The following is a 25,145-nucleotide window of genomic DNA, read 5'->3' as shown; positions in this document are numbered from 1 at the left end:
GATGGGAATTATTTTGAGATTTAACATGATTTTCTTCTATCTTCAAAGACGCAGTTTTGCCCTTAGCCAAAATGAAAACATCTCTCATTCTTGTAAATGGGATGGAAGCCAAAGGCTGCCCTCAGCCAAGATGGCCATCATTTCCCTACAGCGTTAGCTGATAAAGTGAGGATTCCCTTAGTAAAGTTGGCCACCACGTCCCCTTTTTTCCAATGAGGCAAAAGCCATCCTGCCGTTCAGAAAGAGTGTGGCCCTTTAGTCACTATTCATGTGATCCAGGTGGACAAAAGGGGAATGTTCAACTGCAGGACCTGAAACTGAGGTGGGGATCTGGAAGATGAGTGATAGCAGGGGTGCAGGATGTGGAGGGTATAAAGAATGTGAGTAGAGATAGTGATAGGGAATGTAGAGGGATCAGGAATGGAGACTGGGGAATAAATAGGGACAGGGGGATGTGGTGGGGTGGTAGAGAGTCTGTTAGATGCAAGAAAATGAAGCCTTGTTTGAACCCATTTTTCTGAAATTATACTGGCTATGTCTGGCAGCTAGACCATGTTTAGCACTTAATCAGGTGCACCCGTTATCAGCCACAGATACTTTTAGGCATAAAGAGACCAAGAGATCACATTTGGAAAATGTGACAGAATGAGATTGTGAAGAAAAGGGGTTGGTGGATGGGGAAGGAAGCAGGAGGGTGGCAGAGCCTGAATTTTGAGAGCAATAGAATGGCATGTCTCCCACCATAGAAGTTAGAAGAGAGTAACTCCCAACCTTCTGAGTAGTATTGTGGGGCAGGAGGGCATATTTGTATATACATTTAAGGTTGAATTTTCAACCAGAAAGGAAATATAGATATTGGCAGTGGGAACTTCTCCTAAAAAGTAATAAGTCCAGAGAGAGGAATGGAAAAAAGTCCCCCACTGCAGTTTATAATTTTTTACAATCTCTCATTTTTGGCTTTCACTCAAAGGTTTGAACTCATGACTGGCAGCATTGGGCTAGCTCAGGATGCGCTGTGTCGGTGGCCAAGAGGAAATTATGAGTTCCAGTCTCAGTTCTTCCACTGACTGGTGTTACTTCTGTGCACTTCACGGTTCTTGTTATTGGGCAAGGCCTCCTAACACATACTTTAAGAAGCAGACAAGTATTATCCACCCACTTAGTGACACTGCTCTGCTGAAGTAGTTCTGGGTACTTGGCTTAGCTATTTGTAACCACTGGACAGCATTCCCCTCCTAAGCCAGTAATACAATCTAATATTTTTCTCCTGTCCAACAAATACTTGTGCAAACCAATAGTAAAATGTTTTACCTAGTGACTGGTTTATACCGAAGATAACAGCATATTGCTGCTATTGGTTACCTCCTTAGCTCAATTTGTAAAGGCCTGTGCTGTGGAGCGATGGGAGGGTCAGTATGGTTCTACAGGATGCAATTTGAGGGTTAAAAAAAAAACTAGGAAAACACTACATGCAAAATACTACAATCTCTTAAAAGAATGTTAAAGTTGCAAAGTCCAATTTCAAACATAAAAGAGGCCAAAATTAAGGTAACTAGGACAACCATAAATTTGCCTGCTGTTGCATATGCATCAAGGTACAACCTTCAGTTATATGATCACACACTATTTTTTCCAACAGAACTCCTGCCTTATTCAGTATACAAGATCAATGGTGTTGTGAGAATGAACCAGGATTGTTTAGTGAATAAGGCTAGAGGACCCCTGTCTCATTTACTTTGGAAGCTAGAATGTGGGAAGAGAATGAATCAAAGGACTCTAAGAAGAGAAAGGATAGTCTTGTAATTAAGGTAATTGATTGCCATCCAAGAGAACTTCTTTTGGTCCCTAGATCTGCAGCAGAATTCCTTTATAATGCAATACGGGCAAGTTGCCTAAAGCAGAATCACAATTGCAACTAAAGTTAATGGGAGCTGTGGAGGTTCATTACCTAAGGCAGTGTGGTCTGAAGGAATGAGCACAAGTTTAAAATTAGAGCTCATCCTGAGTTCTTACCCTGGCTCTGTCACATATTTACTCACTGGCATTAGATAAAATACTCTGTTTTAGTTTTCCCATCTGTTAAATGGTAATATTAATACTCTCCTATCTCTCAAGCAAGTTGTGAAAGTAAATTAACTAATGTTTGATGCACTCAAGTACTTCTGAACACCAGAGAAAAGTCCATGATGAAATTAATAATTCCATATTCAGTGTAAGGCTTAATTAGTGTGCATTTACTAATGTATGGGTGGGTGAGGAATGGTGCCCCTACCCTCTGTTTGTCAGAGGGTGGAGATGGATGGCAGGAGAGAGATCACTTGATCATTACCTGTTAGGTTCACTCCCTCTGGGGCACCTGGCATTGGCCAGTGTCGGCAGACAGGATAATGGGCTGGACAGATCTTTGCTCTGACCCACTATGACCGTAAAGCTCATAGATCTTACATTCTATGGGGGTCACATGCAGATGAGCATAACAAGAAAACTGAACATCTGTCTTATTTCTGAAGCACTATCCAGCCTATTGGAGAGAGGGGTAGCTCGGTGGTTTGAGCATTGGCCTCCTAAACCCAGTATGGTGAGTTCAATCTTTGATGGGGCCATTGAAGGAAGTGGGGTAAAAATCTATCTGGGGATTGGTCCTGTTTTGAACAGGGAGTTGGACTAGATTAAACTCTTGAGGTCCCATCCAACCCTGATATTTTATGATGCTATGTGCTGATGTAGCCAGAAATCCTGTAAACAAGTAGTATGTGATCATATAATTGAATTATTATAATGCATATGAAAAGGTGAAGTGAATTAAGGTAAAGAGGCAACCTTAAATTTGGCATTTTCTAGCTTAGTGTGCTCGGCTATGTAAACAACATTCTTATAATATTTTTTTTAATATGAAACAATTTTATAACTCTCCCGCTAACTTCCTGCAGAAACCCTAAAAGGTACTTCTCAGCAACGGAAACTAAATTAAACAGAACTGAAGTTTGCAGTGTAAGCCTTTCTGGAGCTATGATGAGACAGAAAAGTTAAGGGGATCTTCAATTTTTTACTGGCATAGAAAGTTTTTAAACACTGTAATTTTACAACTCACTTTGATTATTTTCTTAATTTAAAAATAATCTCTGTTCTGGGGATGAGAGGTACCATGTAAAATGTTGGGGGGATTTGTTTCTTTTGGTGGAAATTTAGTGTGTGCATGCGTGAGTTAGAAATCAGAATTTTATTATGGGAGGCTGTCTTAAGCCCTGACTTTACAGAAATTACTAATTGTGTAGAATGTATGACATGCAGGTCAGTGGTTCTCACATAGATACCACATTTTGCATTAAGAACCAAATTGAGAAAATCTGGTTAAAAATGAAGTAATAATAGTGACCTGCCCCTATTTCATGCCCCTAAACTTTTGACCATGTCTTATCTTCTTCCTGCATGGATGCAAACAGCCTTAGTAGAAACAGAATTTATTTATTTATTCATTTATTTATAGGTAGTTCCATATCTAAAATTTTAACATGAAACAGTCTTGTATTGTTCCAGTGGTCACTGAATTTAATAAACAGGAAAGAGAGATAATGGGTGATATTCTTCACTGATTTGCTCCACATGAAATCACATTTACTTCATTGTGGTTACACCAAGGGTAAGACTATAGAGTTTGTCCCAAAATAAGCAGCAAATGTTTAAAGTATGGAAATTTGTTAACTTTGTCAAATATACTTGACACAGCAGTGTATGTCACCACTATAACTGCTTGTGTTGTCCTTAAAAGAGGCTGTATGGGACGGTAGCAATAGACAGCAGTGACCACTATAGTTAGGGGAAATCACAGAAATATTTTTTGAAACAATTTTGTTTTCTAACACATTACTTTCTAAACTATTCAACTATCAGGCTAAAATTTTTCATGCTTTACTCTTTGCTTCAAGATGATTTGTGTGTGTGTGGAAGACTGAGCAAAATCCTAATAATAGTATAAATATATAGAAAAAAATGGAAATAAGATGTGTGACCATCTTTATCTTAATCACTTTGCTTATATGTTGTATCCCTTTCCCCCAACCTTTGTCTGTTTTTGTATGTTTGTTTTTTATCTTTTTAAAATGTGCTCTTTGGGACAGGAACTGTGTTTTTACAGCACCGAGCACAATGGGACTTGTATTCTGACTGAGGCTTTAGTACACAATAATTTAGCATTAGTAAAGGCTCTGCTCCTGTAATGTTGTCCATGCATATGGACTTTTGCATCCATGTGGATTTTCAGTTGTCAAGAGTCCACCTGCATGGATCTCTTCAGGATCAAGGCCTCAGTTTGGAGAAAATTGTTTAAATTGTTTTGCAGTTATAAAAGGTTAAATTCAGCAAGCTAAAAGATTTAGACTGATTCAAGTTAATGTAGTATAGGGCATTGGTCTGTCTTAATATCTGAGTGATCTCAGGGCATGGCTGCACAACAGGTACTACCATGGCACAGCTGCGGTCTACAGCAATAAAATCGCTTTTTCTGTCAATATAGGTAATTCATCTCCCTAAATTGCAGTAACTAGGTCAGTGAAATAATCATTCCATTTACCTAGCCATGTCTATCCTGGGAGCTAAGTTGGCTTAACTGTGGCACTCAAGCATGTGAAATTTTCATACCCCCTAAGATACACTGCTAGTTCAATTTAAATTTAAAGTGTAGAGCAGGTCTCAAACTCAGGATCATTTCAATATCAGTGTTTTAAGGCATAAGTACAAAGGAGCAGAAGTAAAGTTGAGATTTCAGCTTGAACATTTCATGTCTGCACACCTGAGTGCTTGATTTCTCTGCCTTAATATTACATTCATGCTATTTGTTTGTTTTTTTGTATTTAACTTGATAATAATGCAAAGTCTGTATTCAATTTTGACCTACAGTGTTTTAAAAAATAAGTCCCACTCTGCAGTTCATTTTGCTATGTTGTCCCATGGATTTTGAAATAGTGCTGCTGATAATCCGAATGGAGTAAACATGAATGAACTTTTAAAACAAAAAGGACATTTAAAAACAGACTGCTATATAATGTTTCTGATGCACAGTGAGTAATATAATTTATGCTTTTAACAGTACAGCCTCAGATAATACATCTTAAAAATGAAACCACATTTGAAAATGGTCAAACAACACTGATATGTGAGGCAGAAGGAGAACCTGTCCCAGAAATTACTTGGAAAAGAGCCATCGATGGAATAACTTTTTCTGAAGGTGACAAGGTAAAACAGCCTTTCATGTATGTTTCTATAGGATTAGAGATAAAAAGTCTAAATGTGTATTGTCTTTTTTTTTAATAAGTAGAAAAATAATGTAGAAAACAATTGATAGGCTTCTATTAGAACTGGGGGATGCTTTATGTTTACAAGGTCGTAGCACTGTAGTATAAAATCCTAACATTTTAAATGAAAATATGAAACAAAATATGCTGTCAAATTACTAAAAGTTGAACTGTCAAAAATTAGAGCTAAACTTTTAAAGATGTCCTCTAATTTGGGGTTCTTGGTGCCCATCTGGAGACATGTGGAGCTTTAGGTGCCCAGCAATTCTGAAAATCAAACTGTAGGTGTCCAAAGTTGGGGACCCAAAAATTGAGACAGCCATAATGAAGAACATTTTTGAAAACTTCGTCCTAAACATTTTGCACCTTTTCTTTACTCCTTTTATCTATTCTTCTCTCCTCATTTTTGTCTTTTGCTCCCAACTTTCCTTCATACAGCTGAGAGAGACTCTTCACCCCACCATAACTGCAATACATTTGTTTCTACAGTGTTTTCTTTCATAACTGAATGGGATGGGAAAGGATAAGGTTCTTCCGGTATAAACAAAAACATAAATAGATGGCAGCTATTGTGGGAACAAGAACTATGCAGGAGGGGAGTGGTGAAGGGCAAAGAGGTATTAGAAAAAAGGCATAATTTTACCCCTAATCAAGTCAATGGCAAGACTCCAGCTGATTGCAATAGGAGCAGGAGCAGGGCCACAGTCAAATATTTAACAATTTCCCTTTCAGTGGTTTCACAATGCCATTTGCTTGCTGATATTTTTTTTTCTTTTTTCATGTACATTTTGGAGTTTCTCTGCTTCATTTGAAGGGAGTGACATGGCATCTTGATTGGTGGCAAAAATGAGAATATTGAGTACAGGAAGCAGAGCTGAGCAATTGTAGTAGCCACTTCAGTTAGAGATATTTCCATATCCATAATACCATTACTGAAAAATAACTGTACAGTGATTCTGCCAGTCAGATTCTCCCAGAGCCAAACAGAGTACAGGGAATTAGTGAATGAAAGAAAAATACACATTTTTGCCTCTTCAAGGGTCTGATCTAAAGTGAAAAGAAATTAATGGAATTACCTTCGTTGACTTCAAGTGGGCTTTGCTTGAGACCCTTTACTCCATGCACTCTGATTGGATGAGATATTCCCATTTCAATAAAACCATATAGATGAATATTTGCACTCAGACATATAATTTTCTATCACAATTTTGCAAGAAATATAAATTAAAACAGAAGCAAAATTCCAACTGAAATATTTTGGATTAAATTTTGCCAATGGTAGCATCCTTCTATTGCATGTAAAAAGGCAAAAATTCCAGTGTTGGGATGTACCTTAGGATAGCTTTGCCATATCAACCAGTGATCTCAAATAAATTCCATTAATATATTAATAACTTTTTGTGCAATCTGGACCTAAGTATTTCCCTATGTTTCATACAGTATTATGCTTTCCATACATTGTGTGGAAGGTTAAAACTCTCTGTGTGTCAGTATTAATTCATGTTGCACTTCTTTCTTTTTAGATTGTGCATCAACCTGAAAAGGTAGTGATGAACAAACTCAGTTCAGCTACCTATTGTATGCTTGACACACTGCACATGAAAGGTCAAAAGAAATGGGAATCGAGAGGGTTGTACAATTGCCTTTTGCTTTTACCGTTGAATGTCCCTCTTACTTCATTCATTGCTCCTCCAGACAATATTTGATGGGGCAGAGATTAAATCACCGTTTTGGGAACTTGACTATTCAGTTTGAAGTTTACTTATACCTTCTCCAACTCACTTGTATCTGAACCTTATTACAGTGGCATAGTGGAAATTCCATAACTAGTAGTGTGTCCTCTCTGTATCTATTTACATTTACATTTAGATTGTATCCTGAAAAAGGAGTTTATTTTAAAAAAAGAGCTTTTATAGATACATTACTTTTAACACCCAAATGAAACATTAGATCAACAATTCTGACGTTCATAGCATAGACTGTAAAATGTCTCCAATAATTCCTGCACTGAGCACAATAATTTATTGTTCAGCTTTGTGGGTAGTATTTATTTAGTCTGTTCAGGGAGCTACCTGCACTGTAAGTGAGGTGAGCCTTCTCTGTCACTGATCTCTACTGGCTAAAAACTAATATTGGAATACATTGCAACAATGCATATTATGACTTTACTTCTGAAGTTCTAATTCCTTTGAAAAATATTAGCACATATAAATAAATAGAGGACACGTGATTGTCACTAGTTTTAAATTTAGCAATTTTTTTTGGCCTAGATTGCTGTGGTATAATCACTAGCTTAGCTTTACGCACATAAGCTCCACATTCACAAACTGTGGGCACAAGTATGTATCCCAGTTACATTTCTCTCTCATTGAAAGACTCTAGCTAAATTGTCTCAATTGTCTCATATTGCTAGCAAGTAGGACATTGTGGCTATTAGCTTTATTTATTTAAAATTAGCTATTTCCTTCCTTTGGAAATGATAGAATTATTATATCACAAGCCAGTTTAGCCTGTACTAGAAAAGAAGTACATTTTGCTACATATTAAAGTCTCTTAATAGACAGTGTCATTTTTCCACTGGTAATATGTTGGTAATATTTGGTAATATTTGATAATATTTGTCAGACTAGCCATCTGTTTCTCACTTAAAAAAAAGAATGGAAAGATGCCACAATTTTTAGCATTTTTTCACCAAGCTTATTTGTCAACAAACATGTATAATGAGTGAGATTACAGGGCTTCTGGGCTACAAAATCAACCCAATATATGCTAGAATGTGACTCTTGGGCACTAGTTCTTAACTTGTTCTGCTTGTTCCACTTCATACTATTAGATGAGCTAAACATGAATGAGAAAATAAAGTTTTTCAGTAATGACTCATACTATTTCTTCTCAATAATAATAAGAAGACGAATACTGGTGCCTTCCATATATTTTTGGTTGTTTCTGGATCTGGTACCCTCCTCTTTGGCAGAATGTAATCTTTAAAAAAAAAAAAAGTTACTAAGTGGAGTTTTTTTTTTTAATTTGATCCACTATTCTGCCATGGATAGAGTTTGGTCTGCCCTGCAGTCGTTTTTTTCCAATCTGATTGAATTATCTCTAACTGAGAATGAATAACCAAGAATAAATTAAAAATATGAAGGTTGCTCAGCATTTTTTATTTAGATGAATCATCTATTTGAAAATGAATATTGAAACTTCTTGTTCAGCATTTGCAAATCAAATCTAGGTTCTAAAAGTTTCATAGGGAAATTTACAACGGTAGATTCCATCAGTAATATTTAGAACCTAGAGTATAAAAATGTTTTAAATTGTGAAACATATTAATATTAAAATTGCCAATAGCATGAGTGTTGTATAGATATAGATATAATTTAAAAAACAAACAAACAATTATTTAACACGCTACACAGACACTTAGGACCTAATCCAAAGCCAATGGAAGTTAACGTAAAGAACTCATATTGAGTAAAATGGGCTTTGGATAAAGCTCTTGTTTAAGTAGATAAGTCTATATTATTACAAATGTATGTCATTAAACATATTTGTGTTCAAACTATCAATGGTAGTTCTTAAAAATGTTAGAGTTGACAATGAATTTGGTCTTCATAAATAGATTCTTAAGCTGCAAATGCTGTTAAGAGTGTAATATCTAGTTCCTGTGCCGTTACTGCAAGCTTTTGCTGCCCCTTTGACTCAAGCCAGTTTTGTAATTACAGTGCAAAAGCCTTATCAAGTAAGTAGCTTACTTTTATGATAACTTTTTTATTTTACATTAAAATATTTAATTGACTTTTTTCAAAGTATATAAATAGACCACTACAATTACTATTAAACAGAATTGACATGTATGTTATACAGTACAATTAAAATATACTGAGAAACCAAATGTGGTCCCTTTTTAACTCCTCAGCTTGTATAGCTGACTAGCCATTCAAGAAGCCCCTTGAAGGTATGTGTGGAGAAGCAGTACAGTGGCCTGTGATACCCACGAGGCCTGTGGTTTTCCACCTATCCAAAGTGTCACCCCATTGGTGCACTACAGCCATGGTGGAAAGGTAGCCAGGACAGAATCCAGTCATGACAAGGAAATACAATGGGTATATCCTATATAAACAAACCAACCAAAACTGTACCTTCATTATAGGTGGTGTCATAAATATAAAGGGAAGGGTAACAACCTTCCTGTATACAGTACTAGACAATCCCTCCTGGCCAGGGGCACAAACTCCTTTTACCTGTAAAAGGTTAAGAAGCTCAGGTAACATGGCTGGCACCTGACCAAAAGGACCAATAAAGGGACAAGATACTTTCAAATCTGGGATCGGGGGAAAGGCTTTGTTTTGTCTGTTCTTTGTCTGTTCTGTGTGCTTGCCAGAGACAGGATCAATAAAGCAAGCAATCCAACCCATTAGTATTAGTAAGTACTAGCGAAGGAATGTGTTAGCTTACTTTTATTTTGGTTTGTGATTTCCTTTAGCTAAGAGGGAGGTTTATACCTGGTTTTGTAACTCTGAGGTTTTGCCTAGAGAGGAGATCCTCTGTGTTCTTGAGTTTTTTGTTATTCTGTAAAGTACTTACCATTCTGATTTTACAGAGGTAATTCTGTTACCTTTTCTTTAATTAAAATTCTCCTTTTAAGAACCTGATTGATTTTTTCATTGTTTCAAGATCCAAGGGATTGGGTCTGTGTTCACCTGTACCAATTGGTGAGGATATATTCTCAAGCCTCTCCAGGAAAGGGGATGTAGGGGTTTGGGGGATTATTCTCAAGCCTGCCCAGGAAAAAAGGGTGTAGGGATTTGGGGGGGTATTTGGGGAAGGTAGGGCTCCAAGTGGTCCTCCTTAAATGTTTATTTAAATCACTTGGTGGTGGCAGCATTACTTTATCCAAGGAATAGGGGAGTTTTTAACCTAAGCTGGTAGAAATAAGCTTAGGGGGTCTTCATGCGGGTCCCCACGTCTGTACCCTAAAGTTCAGAGTAGGGAGGGAACCCTGACAGGTGGATTAGAATGCATCATTAGGCTATAAATAAAGAAACATCATTGGTCATTATTAAGTTGTTTCAAGATCCTCTGATAAAATGTGCTACAGTAGGTAGGCACAACAGGTGTTATTTAAGAGTGCTTGTGGCAGTCTTAGATATTCCTTACCTTTGATTTTGTTTGTTGTTTGACAGACTCTGTTATTTCCACTGATTGACTCACACAGTTCTTCATAGATTTTTAAGGACAGAAGGGAATCTTTATGGTTATTTAATCCAACCTCCTACTATAGAATTTCACCCAGTAAATTCTGAATCTAGCACAACAGCCTGCAGTTGAATTAGAACATTTTTTTTAAAGAAAAACATCACATATTTCAAAGAAAGACTCTATTTGATGGAAAATGTATCACATCCCTTGGTAATCTGTTGCCAATGATTAATTGTCCCCATCTTATTTCCAGTTTGAACTTGGCTGATTTCTAGCTGTTAGATCGAGTTACGTCTTTATCTGCTAAAATAAAGAGCTCTCTAAAATCAGATGTCTCCTTTCTTTGTAAATAACTGATCAAGTTGCCTCTTAACCTTCTTTTTAATAGGCTATATAAATGAAGCTCAGTGTAAGGCATATTTTGCAGACAACAACTTATTCTAGTAACTCTTTTCCAAATACAGTGTTTCCACATCCTTTTTTAAAGAGTGGACACAGAACTGGACACACTATTCCAGTAGTGGTCGCCCCAATGCCATATACAAATACAGTGTCTCCAAGTTTCAGTTTGATCGTCTCCTCTTAATGCATCCACGGAGCATATTAACCCCTTTTGCCACATCATCACTCTGGGAGCTCATGTTCAGTTGGTTTCATAAATTTAGCTAAGATCTCTTTAGACAAAAAAAAAAAAAAAAAGACTCACCAACCTATTACAAAACAGTCCTGTTTATATTTATTCACAGAATCTGCCAGATATCACAGACATGGCTACAGTACAAACAATATCCCTCAGTCTTGAATTAACTAGCTTAAATATCCTAGAGATATATCACTTAAAAACTTATATTTATGGTTAAACGAGGTTTATTTCCAAAAATGTGTTCAATTTTTTTTTGTAAATTTGAAATTAAACCATGTTTTATTTATGTAAAAAGGATTACATAAAACAAGAGTTAGGCAGAAATAATGTCACTTTAATATGAAAGGCCTTGAAGATTTAATATATTTACTGTTCATATTACTGTTATGTTGCATGGTAAAACATGGAAAGTGTTCATTCTGTGAAACTGTCAAAGAAGATGAAGATAGTCCCACAGAAGCTGCATACAGTATACTAAAAAACCCCAACCCCATTTTTATACTTGAGATTTAGCTGAAAGATGTCAAAATTGTATACACTTGTTTTGTCCTTAGGCTGAGGTTAGCTTTGGAACTCTGGGGGATTCTGTGGATCTCGTGTTGGAGTTGAGAGAAGATATTGGCGAAGTGGAAAGTACACTTTTGTTATGGACCAATCATTGCCTCCTCTATTTGAGGTCAAGACACTGACCTATTTTCATCATTTGCCCTCATAGTTTGATGGGTCATTGAACTTCCAGGCAACCTGGAGAGGAAGAGGATTGAAATACCACTGATTTTATGTTTTGGTAGGACTTAATACAAATCTTTTATCCCCAACTGTCAACATATAGTGTGCCTGAATGCCTTCTGCAAGATTTGTTCTCATAGATCACCTTACTTTATAGAAGATCTTTGACAAAAGAAGTGATAGAAATATGTTCATGCATATGTTTAGTGTTTAGTTCAAACAATTGTGGTATAAAGAGTTTTGAAGTTTTATGCTATGCCTATGCAGAAGGTGAGGACAGGTTATGTTACCTTTACCATCATAGTATCTGTGAAGCACAGTTTCAGCTGGTACATAGTTTAGTTAATCTAGGTTCCTGCATTTTTTCTCTCTATAGAGTTTTCCTGCTACATTATACATCATATTGCTCAGATCTAGACTGGGCAGTCAACTGTCAGAAAGACAAGTCAATATCTTGAGGAGCAAAGGCTGAGTTTATTGTAGCATTGGCTAATTTGACTGTCTAAGCTTCTGAAAGTTTCAGGAGTGCCCCCATCATGACCTGTGAATAGCATCATGTCCTTCCTGGCTAGTCAACAGTAGTGAAGTGTGAGTTTATTGATGTTTGAAACAAGCAACAGTTCCTTCTGGATTTGCAGGGTCCTAGTTTCTTTTAAGAAAACTAGTGTGTGATGTCTGCTCAAAATCGTCTCTTGATGCTGACAGTCTTGCTAAGTTTGATATGTCCAAAATGTTTTTAATGGGGAAAAAAATCGTAGAAAAGATTGTAGCTGGCTGCTCTAGGGTTTCTGTGTACCTCATACTTAATCATGTTAACATGATTGGTCAGTGATCTATCTCTAATGCTAGATGAAGATCAAGATCTTTGTGCATCAGTGATTCTTCTAGGGCCTGTCTGCTCCATACCCACTTGGCTGCACAGCAGCTCCTCGGCAGATTTAGAGACCTCTCCAATCGTTGCGCACCAGACAGCTCCTTTTCCAGCCTCTAGGCCTCCATTCAGTCATTACGGACTCTGGCAGCCTCCAGAAATCTTATGAGGTTGAGTTATCTGGGTAGATAACAGATGAGGGATAACTGATGAGTTTTAACAGAGCTGGCTGAGGTGCTTTCTGGACTTTCAGTGTTGATTTGAAATAAGTCGTGGAACACTGAAGAAATTCCAGAGGACAGTAAGAAAGCTAATGTGCCAACCTTTTAAAAGGGTAAATGAGTAACTATGTACCTGTCACCCTGACATCGAGCTTGGGAAATATAATGGAATGAATGACAGGGGACGTGATTAATAAAGAATTTAAAAATGGAATATAATTAATGCCAAGCAACATGGGTTTATAAAAAAAAACAAATCTTGTCAAATTTGTGGAGAACTGGGAAACATCTGATTTAATTTTATGAAAGAAATGTGAGTCAGTTTTCCTTCTTATCTTGCAGTGTTGCCCACTGAAGGGGTTAACATCTTTCTTGAAATATAATAAGCAATTCAGCAACTGAGAGGAAGTCACCTAGTATGAATGAACTATAACTAGGGGGCAATTATTGTAAATCCCCAGATGCATAAATAAGACTGCAGAAGTAGCACCTCTTGTGGAAAGTTACATATACTGGTTTTGAGTGGGTTCAGAAGTCCCAGCAGACAAAGAATTGAGAATGGCATAAAATGGGAAGATTGCCATAGGGAAGGGTTCACATTCACTCAGCCTTAGAACTGACATGAGACTTTCACCAAGAGGAAGTAGTCTTTTAATCACGATTTGAGGACTTCAGTAACTAAGCCAGATGTTATGGGTCTTTTACAGGAGTGGGTGGGTGAGGTTCTGTGGCATACTGTGTGCAGGAAGTTGAAACTAGATTATCACGATGGTCCCTTTTGGCCTTAATATCTGTGAGTCTAACCTTGCTGGAAAGGTTGAAAGACTGAAATCTACCAGAGTCTCCATATAGAAGATGGGTGACAACTGATAAGGCAGGCATGCATATAAGCTGTTCATTGTTTTCAAGTTATGTTTTATCTTTAATGCTTGTGTTCTAAATAAATACTTTGCTTTATGAGGTCTGGCTGGTCACTGGTAAAACCTGTCATAGCCCTTGGAAGATAACAGGATCACAAGTGCCAAAGTAACCTCAGGCTTGCTAAAGTGATAATAGTGAAGGGCAGGAGAAATTGTAGCCTACATCCCCATTCTAGAGGAAGAGGAATGTTGGTTCTCACCCCAAGAGAGATGACAACTGGAAGCCAGAGATTTAGTGGGGGTGCTTTCAAGGAGACCACAAAAGGGTCAGATGCAGTGACTCCAAAACTTTGACAAAACTAACTTGATATTTACTTCTGATGAGATTACAGGTTTAATAGATAAAGGTAATAGTGTGATGTAAGGATTGGATGTAGACTGTATGATTTAACATTTTTATCAATCACTTGGAAGGAAGTAAAATCATTACAGATCAAGTCTGCAGACAACACAAAGATTTGGGAAGTGTTAAATAGTAGGTTACTGATACAGACTGCTTAGTAAAGTGGGTGCAACCAAACAATATGCATCTTAATATAGATAAATATGAATGTATGCATTTAGGAACAATGAATATAGGCCATACTTACAGAATATGGGACTTTATCCAGGGAAGCAGTGGCTCTGAAAAAGACTTGGAGGTCATGGTAGATATTCAGCTGAACATCAGCTCACAGTGGCCAAAAAGGCTAATGTGATCCTTGGATGACTAAATAGGAATAAACAGGAGCAGAGAGGTTATATTACCTATGAATTTGGCATTGGTGTGACCATTGTGGGATATGGTGTCCATCATTCAAGAAGGATGTTGAAAAATTAGACAGTTTGGAGGAGATTAAATGATTGGAAATAAAAACTTTTTTTTGAAGTTTATGGAGATATCCTATCTCCTAGAAAGGACTTTGATAGGGCTTGAGTCCAGTCCCCTGCCTTCTCTAGTAGGACCAAGTACTGATTTATGCCTCAGATCCTTAGGTGGCCCCCTCAAGGATTGAACTCACAATGCTGGGTCTAGCAGACCAATGCTCAAACCACTGAGCTATCCCTCCCCCCCAAGGAAAATGTGCCTTGAGGTGAAAGACTCACGGAGCTCAGTCTGTTTAGCTTATTGAGGGAAAGTTAAGGACCGTTTCGTCACTATTTATAAGTACTAACATGGGGAATAAATATTTGGTAATAGAAGGCTCTTCAAGCTTGCAGACAAAGGTGTAATAAGATCCAGTGACTGGAAGTTAAAGTTAGACAAATTCAGACTTGAAATAAGTCCCTCCCCCCCACCTTTTTTTTTAGAGCTGGTTGAGAATTTTTTGACTGAACATTTTTCATTGTAAAATACTGATTTGTTGAAACAAACTTTTTCTAGAAATGCAAGTTTCCACAAAAATGTTGTCAGGAAAGGATTGTAAGGTCCAAGATGGAATTTAGAGAGAGGGAGAAAAAGGCCATCCAGTCCTATGGTTAGGGCACTCACCTGAACTCTGGGAAACCCAAGTTTAAGTCCTGTGCTGCCCGATTTGCTGCAGAGATGTGATCCTGGGTCTGCCACAGCCCAGGTGACTGTGTTGACCACAGAGCTGTAGCGTTAATGTGTGTCTCTGTGTCCCAATGAATATTTACACATAGGAATAGCTCCAGCAGGAGACATTGAGACAGACTAGATCAGTCAGAGCAGGTACTTGAACCTGAGGCTCCTATATCTCCAGGAAGCTGGGCATTTTCTGAGGTTTGTGGGTCTTGCTCTTTTCATAAAAAGTTATTTGTTTGGATCAAACCCTAATTTAATTTATTGTTTGGCCTGATCTCTAAACTTACTTAAATACAAAGTTTACATTTTGTTAATATATTATGCAAATGAATAGATATATCCTGTCTAGTTGTATTTCAAGTTTAGAAATGTCAGCTATTTAATTCTTCTGCTAATGCGCTAAATACACATGAAATGGATGCTGTCAAGTACTTTATGGGTTGTAATACGTCATGTAATGTTTTCAGTAAAGTTCTAGAAGCTTATAAATGACATTTCTTTCACTGTGTTGTATGCAGTTTTTCTGTGTTCATGTTGGTCCCAGGATATTGGAGTAACAAAGTGAGTAAAGTAATGACTTTTATTGGACCGACTTCTGTTGCTGAAACAAGCTTTCAAACTTATACAAAACTCTTCCTTAGAGTATGTCTACATTACAAAATTATGTAGACCTAATTATGTTGCCGTGCAGCCACTAGAGTAATTAGTTTGCTTTTGCCTTGACCACAGTATGCTCCATGTGTCAGCAGTGCATGTCAGCATCAGGAGCACTTGCAATGATTTAACTGTCAGCATGGGGCGTTGTAGGACACTTTTTGAAAGGCAGCAACAGTTGATGTAAGCAATGCGGTGTCTGCACTGACATTATGTCAACCTAACTACGTCGACCGAAACACTATGCCTCTCGAAAATATGAAATTATTAAGTCGACATAGGAGGTGAGTTGCATCAGTGGGAGTGACATTTTAGTGTAGATGCTTACAGAGTTAGTTTGATGTAAGCTGCCTTGTGGTGTAACAGTTAAATATCTGGGGACATGGAAGGCTAAAGAAGAAAACCTAGCTGGGGGAGGTAGGGGCTAGTGGATTATAGATTGTTGTAATAAACCATAAATCCAGTGTGTGTATTCAGTCTACCCAGGGCTTTGGAGCGGAGCCTGGAGCTGGAGCACGGAGCAGCTCCGGAGCAGTGGAGCTGCAGGTTTTTGCTTAGAGCTGCAATGGAGCCTGAGCACAGCTCCATAGCCCTGGTCTACACAATAAACACCCCCACCAGCTTTCCCCCCCCCACCCCCGGCCATGACTAGAGAGGTGTTAACTGGCCATTTTGCCTTGAATATGTTTTAACTGCTTATGCTAAACCATCTGTTCCACCTTGTATATAGCTGTGACACTCTGTATATGTCTGCACTGCAATTAGACTCCTACGGCTGGCCCGTAGCAGCTCACTTCAACTCACTGGGCTAAGACTAAGGGGCTGTTTAACTGCAGCGTAGATATTTGGACTCAGTCTGCAGCACAAGCTCTGGGATCCTCCCACCTCACAGGCCCCTAGAGCCTGGGCTACAGCCCAACTCAGACATCAAAACTGCAGTTAAACAGCCCCTTAACCCAAGCCCCCCAAGCCCAAATCAGCTGGAATAGGCTGCCATGTATTTTTAATTGAAATATAGACATACCCTCCGAGTACATTTTCCAGACCTGAAGAGCTGTGTGTAAGCATGAAAGCTTGTCTCTCTCACCAGCAGAAGTTGCTCCAATAAAAGATATTACCTTACTCACCTTTAATTTCTTTCCCTACAAATATATGTTTTTTTTTCCCACTGATGATTTTCCCTGTTACACTGGCAGCTTTTTTTATGCACCAGCATCTCCTGTCATACCAGTAAAGCTTGGAAATGAATGTTAGTTAACTACTGCTACAGCAAAAAAAAAACCAATGACACAAAGTATTGGTTTGTGGATTCCTGGGTAAGCAGCAGCTATTTTATGTGTCAGTGATTTTCATATAGTTTTTCAGTAGCTATTGTTTCTTTAACTAAGAATGGATATTGTTTCTGATAATGCATTCAGTTGTTACGGTCATACAATGAGCATAGGATAGGAGACATGAAGTAATGTACTGTAAGGTATCACCTAGAAATTTCTGAAATATGTAGCCTTTCAGAGTTTTATCTACTGTAGGAGTCTCTTTTCCAAAATCTGCTTTCACCATGGGAGCTGTGATATAGTGGACCGAGAGCAGCACTGGGAGTGAGGGAACTTGGTTATATTCCTGACTCTGCCATTGTTTTGCCTTGTGGCCCTTAGTAAGTCACTTAAACATTTTGTGCATCACTTACCTTGTTAATAACATATCAATAATTGTTACCTAACCTTTGTGAAATGGTTTGAAATGTAGACATAAAATAGTACTAGATAAGAGATGAGTGGTCCCTTATTAAGTATTATCTTTGCTTAGTATACTGACTACTTATAAAGCTTGTTCTATTGTTGTTTAAAAAAACCCACAGTATAATGGGGAGGAAACTGTCTTTGTTTGAGACCTCCTTGTTGAACCTCATCCTATAAGGAGAATCTGAGCTCTGATACCATCAATGTTTTAGCGGTCCCAGCTTTGTGTTTTGGGTCATTCTGTGACCAAGTTTTTATTTCAGTGGTCTTTGGATATAGAATTCCCTACCCATGTACATAGCTTATTGCTACATTCCACAAACCTAGCACAGGGGTGTACATATACACATGGTGAGGAGTGACTTATGACACAAGAGGGTGTAGGAGTAATAAAGTGACATTTTAAAACATAGGTAAATTAACTTAAATTTGAAGATAAACTCCCTGAAACAGAGACTGGTTACATTCTAGAACATTATTTGAAGGAAAATATTTGAAGCCTCATTCCTTAAAACATTTAAAATTAAATTAGGCAAAGAACTAGAACATGTACTGTGAGGAATTATCTTGCACTGGTTGGAAGGTGGGGCAAGAGACCTAACAGGCTTTTTTAAAATTTCATCTTCAGTTTATGTAATTCTCTGGTTCTACAAACCAAGTGCAAGTACTTTCAGGGATGTGACACACATGTCAAAGGTGAGGGAATTAATACTATGGAGTACTCTTTAATTTATTGCTGCTAGAGCTTTAACCTACCTCACTGTACATTACAGGCAGCTGATATAATGTATTGTGTTAAGACCCACACAGAAAGGATTGTAATACTCAGGCAAAACAGAATGAGTTAAGGATGGAATTACAATCTCCAGACAGAGATTCAGTCTTAATACAGGGTATGTTTCTGGTGTTCACAGTTCAAGAAGGATTTTGATAAACTGAAGAAGGTTCAGAGAAGAGCCCCAAGAACAATTAAAGGACTGGAAAATATGCTTTGTAGTGACAGATTCAAGGAACTCAATCTATTTAGCTTAACAAAGAGAAAGTGAAGGAGTGAATTGATCACAGTCAATAAGTACCTATACAGGAAACAGAAATTTGATAATAGAGGACTCTTCAATCTGGCAGACAAAAGTACAAAATTCAGTAGATGGAACTTGAAGCTGGACAAATTCAAACTGTAAATAAGATGATTTTTTTTTTTAACAGTGAAGGTAATTAACAACTTACCAAGTGTTGTGGCTGTGTTTAAGCAATACATTTCAGTAACCCCATTTGGCGTTATGGTCTGTTGATCAAATACATATTGTTAATGTCTGTTAATTTTGGAAACGTGCAAATGCATAAGCAGAAACTATAATGACTTTATTTTTGAGTTTTTATACTATAGCAAGTAAACAGTAGTTTAGTATGTGTGTTCATTCTGAAAACATATTTCCAGTATGAAATATATTCAGTTACTTAGGTCCAGATGTTTCAACAGTTATTCTGAATAGTATCTTACAGGTTCCGACTAACTTCAGTAAGACTACGCGTATTTTAAGTGTCTACTCAATGTGAGTTATAGCAAAATCTGGTCCTTAAAATTATTGTAGATGTTTGATATGATCAATTGAAATAACTCTGAGACTCATAGAAATTCTGTGTTCAAGAATTACTGAACTGATAGGCCAATTTAATAAAAGTACTCTGCTCACATTGTAAACATTTCTATGATTTTTTAAAAAATTACTGCATATCTACTGAACATTAAGAATTTGTTAATTGCCACTATTTTTGGCTTTTTTATTTGTTAAAATACCCAGAGCAATCCAACTATATTACAAATGAGTCATTTACCAAAGTGAGAGGCAAAAGTGCTTCTTAAACTTTTTTTTTTTAACAACACTCATGTAATTTACATTTGAACAAACACATTCTTTTGAGAGTTTTTTGAGTAACTTTGTTTCTGTACTTTGGGATGCTGAAGTCCAAAAGAAGCTTTATTTTAAGATGCAAACCACAGAGAATATAATGGAAACACTTCATAACCTTAACCATAGCAATATTATCTGCCACTGAAATTAATTTCAGAATTGTGAAACTTGGCAGCTTCAAATAGAGAAGGACACATGCAAACACTCTCTTCAGTTCACTTGTTGTTTTTCTAGTTCTTAAGCTGAATATATGATGATTGCTTCTTTGAACTCAATTCAATAATAAAAACCCTCCATGCATCTCATGGGTTCTGGTGCTTTAATCAGGTCGATCAGAGAAAATTGTGAAGATGTTTGTTTATTTACAGCAGCAGAACTCCACCTCCGTTTTCTGTGTTGCTAGGCTGCAACCTCCCCCTTTCAACATGGGATAAAATTCACTCGTGGTGTAAGCGGAGCTGACTTCTGTTTACTTGAATGGGAGGTGCATCCCTTTATACTAACGCTGAATCTTACCCATGAACTCCGTTACCTGGGGTTATCAGAACTCCCAACAGGAGCAACTTAAGTATTTCACTCCTGGCGGTATAAGGAAGAAATCAACAGGAACTCAGCAATTCTGTCTGATCAAGGAGTAATGCAAGTAAGGATGCTCTTGCCTAACACTGCAGGTTATTAGATTTAAGCCCACACAGACATAAGCAATAGGTTTAGAACATCCCAGATATTTACATATATTCTAAGACGGTATTGAGTAAATGACAAAAGTCCAGTGCTGATGAAATGCCTCCCTGCTGGAGAGTAAATATCTCAGGAAAATGTCTCTCACAGGATAGCTCCTGGCTGCTCCCAAAAACACTCTGTTATCTGAACTTTTTTATAACTAACTTCTACTAAACACATAGGTCAGAATGACCCCTAATAAATCATCACTATTCCTAACTTTCAATAAACTTCTCCTGTCAAAGGTGTCTAGAGTCAAGGATGTCCATCCACATATTTTCTTGCACTCTTGTTATTTACTTTTTCCTTCCCTCCTCCCGTTCTGATTAAAACTGCCAGTAATTACAACCTTGCTTCTGAAATTAACCCTTAACTATGTGGTGTTCTATTTCATTAATTCATAGTGGCTGAGTGCACATAATATGGTTGCAATTAGCTTTATCACATTCCGGGTATATACACTCCTCAAATTTAGGGCAACAACTCGACCCAATCTGATTATCATATATAGCACATAGGGTATTTACAGTGATGTTAACGATACTGATTTGAGCATGTTCAGGAAATCTCAGTTTCTTACATGGGTTATGACTTTTCTGTGATGGGCCGTTTCCTGTTGTCAGCCAGGAGGCAGAGTGTTGCAGCTCTCACAAATGTGTTATGAGTAATGTGAGTTTGGCCCCTGCTGCAGGAGATCTCATAACAACATGTTAAGGTCCTTTCTATATATGTTTTAGGGGAAACTTAGAAAAATGGTGCACTGAACTATAAAATGGAAAACTGAGAGTTCTAGTCCTAGTACTTTTTTTGACATTTTGTTAACATAGATGTGCCCTTCACAATACTGCTATTAACTAAAACCTCATACTGCTACCTTTGAGTAATTTTCATTCACCCATTTTACAGGTAAGATAATGCAGAGTTTTCACTGGGAAGCTAAGGATAGATCTGTGAATAGAACCCAAGCTTTTTACATAAAAGAGCCAAGTCTCATCTGCTTTGCCTCATTGCCATTTAGAAGGATTATGACACATGCACTAACACAGTTTGGTACTGTGTTATGTTCTAATGTCTGGATGACTTTCAGAGGTTTATGACTATTATTGTCTCCAGGCTAGCATATCTAGGTCTTTACCTGAAGTTGTATCAGCTCAAGCTTTTACATCCAGAGGTCATGGGTTCAAACCCTGAAAATGATCCAAACAGGAGTGAGATTGTATGTGGCTGCTGTCAATTATCACTGAAACACACTTTGTTCCCAGAGTCAGAAATAGACACCAGGAATCCTGATGTCCAACATTTCATTGCTGTCTAGAGATAATTGTGTAACTCACAAGCAAAGGAGATTGATGGGTTTCCCAAAATGAACTGATCCGCATAGCAGATAACTATGTTTTCCCCCACTCAAGTTATTCCTACATGTCAGGGGGTCAACACATCACTGGTAGAACCTGAGTCCTTGTAACTCTGGGGATTAGCTCTTTCCAGGTCCTGTGCCCGCCTCTGGTGGCCTCTTGATCCATTGTCCCTCTCACTCCAGGAGCTGCAGTTTCCATTTTGTGACTTGGCCCTCCAGCCAAGTCACTACATGTTTTTCCCTTCTGAGGCATCAGATTCTTTCAGGATAACTGGTCCAGGCAGTCTGCTCTCCATTATCTGGTCTGCACCACTCCCCAGTGGTGTGGGAGGCCACTGTGCTCCAGGTTCCAACTCAGGGTCCCTCTCCTCAGCAGCCAAGAATCTGCTTTGTCCCATAGCTTGCTACCTTTCCCCTGAGCCTTTCTGGTTCTCCTCCTTCTCTGGGTTTTCCAGACTCCCAAATTCCTCCTCCCAGGGAGTAACTGTAAGCTACCTATCCTAGACCCAAACATACCTCCCTTCTCTCATGGAGTGACTACAAAGTAGCCCCCTTCTGCTCTCAGCTCTTGGGCTTTATACAGGCCCCTTCTGTTCCTCCCTAGCTGAGCCTCATTTAATCAATTCCTGCTCCCTGGCTTCTCCTCCAGGTGCAGTCTGGGGAGGTAATTGGCCTACTGGCCCATCTTAACCCATTCAAGCCTTGTATGGGGTGAACACTCCATCTCACTACAGCTGAAGTAAATCTGAAAGTTATGAGTTCAAACTTGTGTATATATATAATTTTGAACCCATAACTTTAAAATTTATGTATATGGAATGTATAAAAATCAGACTAAAGACTCTGGAATAATTGAAATATTGGGGTGATTTTATATTGCAAAATACTGTGTTTAGAAGTGACCTTGGAGATTTTGTTAATATTTGTCTTAATTTATTTTCAGTGTGTGCATTTTGGTTAATAGGAGGTGTTTGTTCAAGAAGAAGGTGAGGTGCTTTAATGTAAGGTATCTTTGGGGCTGAGTGCCAGGTGTAAGAGATTTTTCTTGTGTGTCCAGAAGGTGAAAGATCTTGTCTGCATAAACTTCAAAAGGTCTGCACTTGATTTAATAAACGTATTCATTCTTGACAGTCTATCTTTATCATTTATAAATGACTGGATGTCTCAGGGCATTGCTAATGCACAGCAGAGCCTTTGACTGTAGGCCAGCAGTTAGAATCAACAGATATTAAAAACTGTTCCAATCCAGTGAATGTTTGATGGCTTTATATAGGATGAGTTTGGTGGGTCTGGTTCCAGCTCTCTCATCACAAACTTAGCACTTTTCTTTAAAGTAGATTGTAAACTGCTCAGGGTGGGGTGTCCCTTACTATGTGGCTCTCGAATGCCTACTGCAATGGGGGCAAGATCTTGTTTGTTCTCTAGAGTGAAACCCCCTATAGCCATAGACAAAATCTCACTGCTCACAGTAAAATTGCAAAATTTGGTAACATGGTAATTGACACACACACAGACACACACTGGGGATATGTCTTTGTTCAAACTGTGTGTTCCTCCAGATCCATCACCTTTCCTCAGTCTCTTAGTGTGTAAGCTCATCTATGACCTTTTAAATTTTATATGCCAGCAATCTGGTTCCGTTATAGGCTCCTCATTTCCCAAAAGGTTCCCGGTTCCTAGTAAACCTAACTCCCTCCTTCCAACACCATTGTCCCATCCACTCATTGAGACCCTGCACTTCTGCCTTTCTAACTGGTCCTGAGCATGGAAGCATTTCAGAAAATGCTGACATAGAGGTCCTGGAATTTAATGTATTTTGCTAGCAGCCTGTGTTTGGCCTCCAGGAATTTAATCCTATGTTTCCTTATGTCACTGGTATCTATATGTACTGTCACCACTGCCTCCTCTTCAACACTGTAGATAAGTCTGTGTAGATGTCTCATGAGGTCTGCGCCTTCTCACACAGCAGGCAATTCAGCATACAGTTCTCCTGGTCATCACAAAACTGACTATCCTTATGTCTAATAATTAAATCCCCCATTACTATTACTTGTCCCTTCCTAAAGTTGGGGTCCCTCAGTGTGAGAGGATACCCTGACATCATCTGGAAGGGGAGTCCCAATTATGGGATTGTTTCCCTGTGCTCCAGCTTGATGTTCTCATTCTCCAAGACCTTTGTTGTCCTCAACAGCACAGAGACTGACAGAAAGGGTGGGGGCCACTCTACCATGTCCCTGAAAGTCTCCTCTATGTGCCTTTCTGTTTCCCTTAGTTCCTCCAGTTCAACCACTCTGGTCTATAGTGCCAATATTTGGTCTCTGAGGGTCATGAGCTGCTTGCACCAAATACACACATACGCCACCTGCCCACAAGGCAGGTAATCGTATATCAATGAGTGCAGTAAACTAAATTGCCCCTTTTCTGCTGCTGGAGTTCTGCCTGCATTATTTTTATTCTCATCGGTGTTTTTAGCTGTTTGGTTACTGTTTTGGGGAGGGGTTATTGGCCGAAGCTTAAAGTATGTTTGCTAGATGAGTTTGTCTTTCACACATCCTCTCTAAACTCCCTTGCAAATCTCCCATGAAGACTAGCTCATCTGGTTGTTTAGGACCTGTCTTTTTAAACTCCTGTTCTCACTGAGCTAGTCTCGCCTCCTTGTCTCTCTCTGTCTCATATATATATGAGAGACATATATATATCGTAAGAGAAAGTCATCAAATCCATGAGATTGCCAAGAGATGCACTGAACGTTCTTTTATTTCTTCACACAATGCATTCTTGCCACAGGATGTGTTGAGGCCAAGAATTTTGCAAGATTCAAAGAGGAATTGGACACTTATATGGATAAAAATATTCAGAGTTACAATTGTTAATGCTTGCAATTTTTGAAGGGGTATAAAACATCAGGTTTCAGAGTTCAAACCCATGTCTAACAATTAGGGATTAAGATAAAACCTTCCTGGAGACAGATTATCACACATTTGTCCACTGGGGAGTTGCATGCACCTATTTCTGAAACCTCTGTTGCTTGCTGCTGTCAGATAGGACACAGGACCACAATTTGAATATGTAACTAAAACTAAGTGTGATGTGGTGTGCATTAACAAAACAGTTTTAAAAATAGAAAATTAACTAGTTTTTCCCTTGGTGGTAAAAAACATGATATAAATACTCCTCTGTAGATACCATGACATAGCTGGTTTGTGCCCCTCCAACTCTGTGGCAAGGGGAAAGATGAGTGGAGGAAGAGTTTGCTGAGGCTGCAGCACTCAGCAGCAATAGGTCCTGCTTTCTGTTGTGTCTGTCTGCCAGTTGTAAATTCAGAGGAGAAAAACATTGTTGGTCCTCGCAGGCTGAAAG

At 38.3% G+C, this 25,145-nt stretch overlaps 1 protein-coding gene across 2 annotated transcripts in view; it reads left to right on the top strand.

The window, feature by feature from the left end:
* Positions 1 to 25,145, top strand: part of NCAM2 (neural cell adhesion molecule 2) — a 582,026-nt gene that overhangs the window by 366,974 nt on the left and 189,907 nt on the right. For both annotated transcript variants that reach the window (XM_030579736.1, XM_030579747.1), the window contains exon 8: positions 5,087 to 5,232. In XM_030579736.1, coding sequence (XP_030435596.1) covers positions 5,087 to 5,232 — 146 coding nt within the window. The remainder of the gene's footprint in view (positions 1 to 5,086; positions 5,233 to 25,145) is intronic.

Source organism: Gopherus evgoodei, chromosome 1 (assembly GCF_007399415.2).
Source record: "Gopherus evgoodei ecotype Sinaloan lineage chromosome 1, rGopEvg1_v1.p, whole genome shotgun sequence".
Taxonomy (NCBI): Eukaryota; Metazoa; Chordata; order Testudines; family Testudinidae; genus Gopherus; species Gopherus evgoodei.
The sequence above is the reverse complement of the archived record's forward strand: the minus strand, read 5'-3'. Positions and strand labels throughout refer to the sequence as shown.